Here is a 6,722-nt window from a genome sequence, read left to right on the forward strand (position 1 = left end):
AGCATGTATCTAAAATTATATAAATTAACTCTAATTCAACCACTCAACCATAACATGTTGATTTCGTATTAAGTTTACATCGAATTCATGTAAAAAAACTGTTGGCTATATATATATGTTACATGTTAGATTCGGGTTGTGTCGAGACATAAATATAAACTAAATAGGTCAACTCTAACTCAATTCATTTAACTAAGCAGATTAGACTCCTCAATATTGGATTGTGTCGAGACATAATTATAAACTAAATATGTCAACTCTAACTCAATTCATTTAACCGGATTAGACTCCTCAATCCTAACTCGGTTAAAGAAAACGATACAAAACATGATTAATGGTCAATAATTGTTTTTTTTTTAAAAAAAAAAACAAAAACCAAAAAAAAAAAAAAAGAAAAAAAAAACAAAAAGAAAAAGAAAAAGTTGACCTTGGAGTCATTACTCAGCTGTATTACTCAATAGTGACAGACGTTATTATAGGAGGGGTCGTGGCATGTATTCAAGAGTCACGAAGTGCCGTGGCCTTCCTTTTAGGGTTCCACGTCATTAAACAAAAATAAAAATAATAAAAACTCCGAACATTAAAAATTACCTGCGATACGACTCGATGCCGAAGAAGGTCCAACGAAGTAGAAGCGGGGCCATGGGCATGCGTTGCATGAGTGTGAGCGTGAACGTGCATGTCACCCGCCTTCTCCACGTCCTCAACCCCTCCTTGAGCGCCGCTATTGAAGCCGGAGCTCCTGTAATACGACGTCGCAAAGGCATCAACCATCAGAGTCAAGATCGCCGACGTCATCGCCACGAACCCCGCGAACGGAAACGTCCGCCACGGCTTCTCGTCGAGACATGGCGACGTCAAGCTCTCGAAAGCGTCGGGAAGCACGTGGATGAACCCGGTCGACAATATCACGCCGGCGGCGAACGCCTTTATAATGAAAAACACGCCCTTCTCGGGTCGCAAGGCCGGAATAGTCTTACCTAGTATCGGAATACAGACGCCAATTGCGCCGGCGATGAGTATGGAAGCGATGGCGGCAAGTTTGTACACCAGCGCCTGGTGCTTGTCGCGCTCTCCGTCGTCGGCGTCGCACGTGCAGTCTCCCCAAACTAAGAGAGGGAGCAGGATTAAGAAGAAGAGACAAAAGATTTGTTGAAGGGTCGACACATTGTGAATGTTCGGAAGGAAAAAGGAATTTGAGAGAATATGATGAGGAAGAGAGGTAGTTATATAGTAGGACAAATATATGAGCTCATGAAATCATTGTTGCCCATGATTTGGAGAATGACGACAATCCTCATTGGTAGGTTCGTTGACTTTTGATACCAAAGAAATATCGCCACTATGCTAAGGATCATTGTGGCCCATGATTTGGAGAATGACGACAATCCTGCAATGGTAGATTCGTTAACTTTTGATATGACTTTTGATACCAAAGAAATATCGCCACTATGCTAAGGTTGAAGAAATAATGAGGACATCCCAAAGATGATCACTACTTTTAGGAATCCATTATATATATCCAAAAAAATGAAATTTAGTTTTTAGGTTTTAATGTAATTTTAATTTAGTATACTTAGGTTTTCAATTCTAACAACTAGGTCACTAAGTATTCATTTAATTTCAAATAGGCAATTATGTTATCCTATAGTCATGTCAAACTAATTATCAATTAAGGCAAAGTAACTTTGGTTTGACATGTCATATGCCAAATATACGTGCAGGGACAAAACTATAATTTTAGGGGATGGGGGACGAAGCTAAAAAAAAAAAAATGTAGAGCTTTCGAGTATCCGTTTCATTTAAATTAAATACGTAAACTTTAGAAGAAATTTTTAAAATTTTATAACATTTTTTGAATTTTGCAAGGGCCGAGAACCCCCAGGGCTAGTGGTGGTTCCACCCTTGTATACGTACCATGTAATAAAATTACATTAAATTAAATATATTCTAAATGGAAAATTAGAAAAGTTAGAAAAAAAAATCTTAATTTATAATATTACTATATTTGTAATTTTAAGTAATTGAGCCATGTGACACATCACGTACGCACATGGCATGTCAGATAAGAGATACTGTATATTAATTGATTAGTCTGCCATATGACATACACTCTTAATAATAAATTGGAATAGGTTGATGGAATGACCAATTGTAAACCAAAGAAAAATGGAAGGACCAAATTTTCTAAACTGAAAAGGACCACATTAAATTGCACAAAAAAAACTTAATGATTGAATTTGATTTTGTTGGAAAAGTTAAAAGAGTGCTGGAAGAATGAATGTCGACACACTCCACCGAGAAAGGAAAGAAAGTCGATTCAAATTTTAGGTCGGATATTTTGTTGATATTTTTTGTTTTTTTGCAGAAAAGATATCTTTCATTGCTTTTCAGGAAAATGGATAAACATCTAGAACCCAAGGTTCTAAATTACAAGAACATGAAGCTCTAAAGGTACTAAATGAAAAAGACAGTCAGGCAAGGCATGGATCCAAACTTGATCTGACGGGTGTCGAAGACTCTCCTTGGCCAGACTATCGGCCGCTTGGTTTGCTTCTCTCCTCACGTGTTGAACCATGCATCCAGTGCATGTACCTAGAAGGACCCTGGCATCGTCAACAATATGCCCACAGGATATTTTGTTGATAAGTTTACCTTTTAGGTCGGCAATTAATTAAGTGTTAATTAAGATTTTGTTTTAATTAATTGTGTTGCCAACAATGGGAATTAATTGTTTTTCATTAAAAGGTGTTTGGATTTCATTAAACTTCTTCATTGTTTTGATATTATTGTTGTTAATGTCCATGTAGGCTTCCAAGCTAACGTAATCATATAGTTGACAATGTCCTTTTGTGTTGATCATGAATTTCATGAATCTATCGTAATTTAGAATGATAACATTTCGCTAATTCAATAATAAGTTAATTTTATTATATTTCATACAAGAGCCAGTTTGAGAAATTGAGTTTTTAAGTCAAAAAAGAGTAATGTTAAGTACCATCTTTTTATCCTCCTAAAATCCTCATAAAATTGATGTGGCTTTTAAAATTACCATTTAATTTTAGATGAATCATACTTGAATCTTGATCAAATTGTGATTTTGATCCATTAAATGTCAATTTAGTGTATCCAACTGAAGCTCGCTCTGAATTTTGACGGAAGAGTTGAAAGATATGCCGAAACTCAAGCCCATTTGGCGAGGAGAGACATACTACCAGCCCCAACAAGAAGAGAGACATTAGCCCCAATTAGAAGGCGTAAATTGGCTTGCATCCTAGGGTTCATAAAATCAACCGCTAGAAGATCAACAAGAGCCATGTAGATTAAGATCCCAGCTGATGCTGCATTCAGAATTCCTTCAACAATCAAGGCAGTGGGGCTGTTCTCGTTGTAGACGTTGGATATTCCTGTTCCAATTGCAATCCCAATTGGTGTTGTAAGGGAGAAGAATAGCACCATAATTGATGTAGTTCGGATCTTGAATTTTGCCTATAAGTATTGCATGTACAGGCAACAAAAAAGGCAGCTAAAAAAGAATGATTTGTGTCAAAATTGAAGTTATAAATGCGTGGTGATATATATTGCATTACCTGAGAGATGCATCCACCAAGTCCCATGCCTTCAAAGAATTGATGAAAGGTCAATGCAGCTACAAGAGGCCTTATTGTTTTTGGACTTTGAGAAGCACCCAGAGAAATTCCAATTATCACTGAATGTACCACAATTCCCAATTCCAAAACCTGCACTTTACTCGAACCCAGTTATTCTTCATCCCAATTCCAAAACCTAAAGAGATGGACTGTACATATAGCATGTATCTAAAATTATATAAATCAATTCTACTTCAACAGCTCAACCATAACATGTTGATTTTGCATTAAGTTTACATCGAATTCATGTAAAAAAATTGTTGGCTATATATATGTCACATGTTGGATTCGGAGTTTGTCGAGACATAAATATAAACTAAATAGGTTAACTTCAACCCAATTCATTTAACCGGATTAGACTCCTTAATACTAACTCGGTTGAATAAAACGGTACAAAACATGATTAATGGTCAATAATATAAACTAAATAAGTCAACTCTAACCCAATTCATTTAATCGGATTAGACTCCTTAATATTAACTCGGTTGAATAATTCGGTACAAAACATGATTAATGGTCAATAATTACAAAAAACAAAGTTGACCTTGGAGTCCTTATTCAGCTGTATTACTCAACAGTGACAGACGTTATTATAGGAGGGGTCGTGTCATGTATTCAAGAGTCACGAAGTGCCGTGGCCTTCCTTTTAGGGTTCCACGTCATTAAACAAAAATAAAAATAATAAAAGCTCCGAAAATTACAAATTACCTGCGATACGACTCGATGCCGAAGAAGGTCCAACGAAGTACAATCGTCAACGAAAGAAGCGGGGCCATGGGCATGCGTTGCGTGAGCGTGAGCGTGAACGTGCATGTCACCCGCCTTCTCCGCGTCCTCAACCCCTCCTTGAGCGCCGCTATTGAAGCCGGAGCTCCTGTAATACGACGTCGCAAAGGCATCAACCATCAGAGTCAAGATCGCCGACGTCATCGCCACGAACCCCGCGAACGGAAACGTCCGCCACGGCTTCTCGTCGAGACACGGCGACGTCAAGCTCTCGAAAGCGTCGGGAAGCACGTGGATGAACCCGGTCGACAATATCACGCCGGCAGCGAACGCCTTTATAATGAAAAACACGCCCTTCTCGGGTCGCAAGGCCGGAATAGTCTTACCCAGTATTGGAATACAGACGCCGATTGCGCCGGCGATGAGTATGGAAGCGATGGCGGCAAGTTTGTACTCCAGAGCCTGGTGCTTGTCGCGCTCTCCGTCGTCGGAGTCGCACGTGCAGTCTCCCGAAACTAAGGGAGGGAGCAGGATTAAGAAGAAGAGACAGAAGATTTGTTGAAGGGTCGACATATTGTGAATACTCAGAAGGAAAAAGGAATTTGAGAGAATACGATGAGGGAGAGAGGTTGTTATACAGTAGGACAAATATATGAGCTCATGAAATCATTGTGGCCCATGATTTTGGGGAATGACGACAATCCTGCATTGGTAGTGGTTTTCAGTTCTTAAAACTAGGTCACTAAGTATTCATTTAATTTTAAATACGCAATTATGTCATCCTCTTGTCATGTCAAACTAATTATCAATTAATGCAAAATGTCATATGCCTAAATATACTTGCAGGGACAGAACTATAATTTTAGGAGGATGGGGACGAAGCTTAAAAAAAAAAAAAAAAAAAAAAAAAAAAAGAAAAGAGTTTTTGAGTATCCATTTCATTTAAATTAAATACATAAAATTTAGAAAAAAAAATTTCAAATTTTATAACATTTTTTGAATTTTGCAAGGGCCGGGAACCCCACGGCTAGTGGTGGTTCCACCCTTGCATGCATGTATATGTACCATGTGATACAATTACATTAAATTATAAATATATTTCAAATAGAAAATTAGAAAAGTTAAAAGAAAAAAAAAATTCTTAATTTATCGTACTACTATATTTGTAATTTTAAGTAATTGAGCCATGTTACACATCACTTACGTACATGGCATGTCAGACAAGAGATACAGTACAGATCAAGTCTGCAATATATATGACAGACACTCTTAATAATAAATTGGAATAGGTTGATGGAATGACCAATTGTAAACCAAAGAAAAATGGAAGGACCAAATTTTCTAAATTGAAAACATAAGGACAACATTAAATTGCACAAAAAAAAAAAAAATTGATGATTGAATTCGATTTTGTTGGAAAAGTTAAAAGAGTGTTGAAAGAATGTCGACACAGTCCACCGAGAAAGAAATTGAAAGAAAGTCGATTCAAATTTTCGGTCAGATATTTTGTTGATAAGTTTACGTCGGCAATTAATTAAGATTTTGTTTTAATTAATTGTGTTGCCAACAATGGGAATTAATAGTTTTTCATTAAAAGGTGTTTGGGTTTCATTAAACTTCTTCATTGTTTTGATATTATTGTTGTTAATGTCCATGTAGGCTTCCAAGCTAACGTAATCATATAGTTGACAATGTCCTTTTTGTGGTGATCATGAATTTCATGAATCTATCGTAATTTAGAATGATAACATTTCGCTAATCCAAGAATAAGTCAATTTAATTATATTTCATACAATTTGAGACTGAGTTTGAGAAATAAAGTTTTTAAGTCAAAAAAAAAAGTTTTTTTGGTAAAAGCTTCATTTTTAAGCTTTTGTCAAATGTGTTTTGGCAATTTTTAGGCTTTTTAAACCTTTAAAAACGCTTTTAATTTTTTTTACCTTTTTTCTTCAAATAAATTTTTTGAGTGTTAAACGCACTTTTAAGTCTCTCAAATCGACCCTAAGTATATGTGGTTATGTTTCGAAAATGAATAACGCCAAAAACTGTACTTTCATATTGTCACTAGCTCACTGTGTTGAGGTAACAATGTGAATCAACGGTTTTGATCACCCCTTATTTCACAAAATAAAAAAATTAAAAGGGCTAGTTAGCATTATGATCACGTCAACGGGGTAGAATAATGGTGAGATAAAAATAAGGTTTTATAGCATCATTAGTAATGTTATATATTAAACTCTCATCCTACTCAACTGATATGGTAGTGCTATTAGTCCTTGGATCAACCATCGTTAAAAAGTGTTCTAAATAGCATTTCTTTGAACCAATTAGATTTTCCTGAGTCTT

At 36.2% G+C, this 6,722-nt stretch overlaps 2 protein-coding genes across 2 annotated transcripts in view; both read right to left on the minus strand.

Moving 5' to 3' along the window:
- Nucleotides 1-2,578, minus strand: part of LOC132181930 (zinc transporter 1-like) — a 3,992-nt gene extending 1,414 nt beyond the window's left edge. Inside the window, exons 1-2 of the mRNA XM_059595153.1 lie at nucleotides 2,435-2,578; nucleotides 592-1,251 (exon numbers count right to left, since the gene is read on the minus strand). Of these exons, the coding sequence (XP_059451136.1) occupies nucleotides 592-1,251; nucleotides 2,435-2,578 (804 nt within the window). The remainder of the gene's footprint in view (nucleotides 1-591; nucleotides 1,252-2,434) is intronic.
- Nucleotides 2,579-3,119: 541 nt separating this feature from the next.
- On the minus strand, nucleotides 3,120-4,949 carry LOC132181079 (zinc transporter 5-like). The gene is made up of 3 exons (XM_059594138.1): nucleotides 4,359-4,949; nucleotides 3,591-3,740; nucleotides 3,120-3,489 (listed from the first exon to the last, which is right to left on the minus strand). Exons 1-3 carry the CDS (start codon nucleotides 4,947-4,949, stop codon nucleotides 3,184-3,186), a joined length of 1,047 nt encoding a protein of 348 aa, XP_059450121.1. The 3' UTR covers nucleotides 3,120-3,183.
- Between the last annotated feature and the right edge of the window lie 1,773 nt (nucleotides 4,950-6,722).

This window comes from Corylus avellana, chromosome ca5 (assembly GCF_901000735.1).
Source record: "Corylus avellana chromosome ca5, CavTom2PMs-1.0".
Lineage (NCBI taxonomy): Eukaryota > Viridiplantae > Streptophyta > Magnoliopsida > Fagales > Betulaceae > Corylus > Corylus avellana.

What these genes read in the sequence shown, in the direction of transcription:
- LOC132181079 (XM_059594138.1), bottom strand. Translation starts at nt 4,949, where the DNA reads ATGTCGACCCTTCAACAAATCTTCTGTCTCTTCTTCTTAATCCTGCTC. An exon ending in GGCATCGAGTCGTATCGCAG is followed by an intron (nt 3,741 to 4,358) that starts GTAATTTGTAAT and finishes AGTAAAGTGCAG; the next exon opens with GTTTTGGAATTGGGAATTGT. An exon ending in TTGGTGGATGCATCTCTCAG is followed by an intron (nt 3,490 to 3,590) that starts GTAATGCAATAT and finishes CAATACTTATAG; the next exon opens with GCAAAATTCAAGATCCGAAC.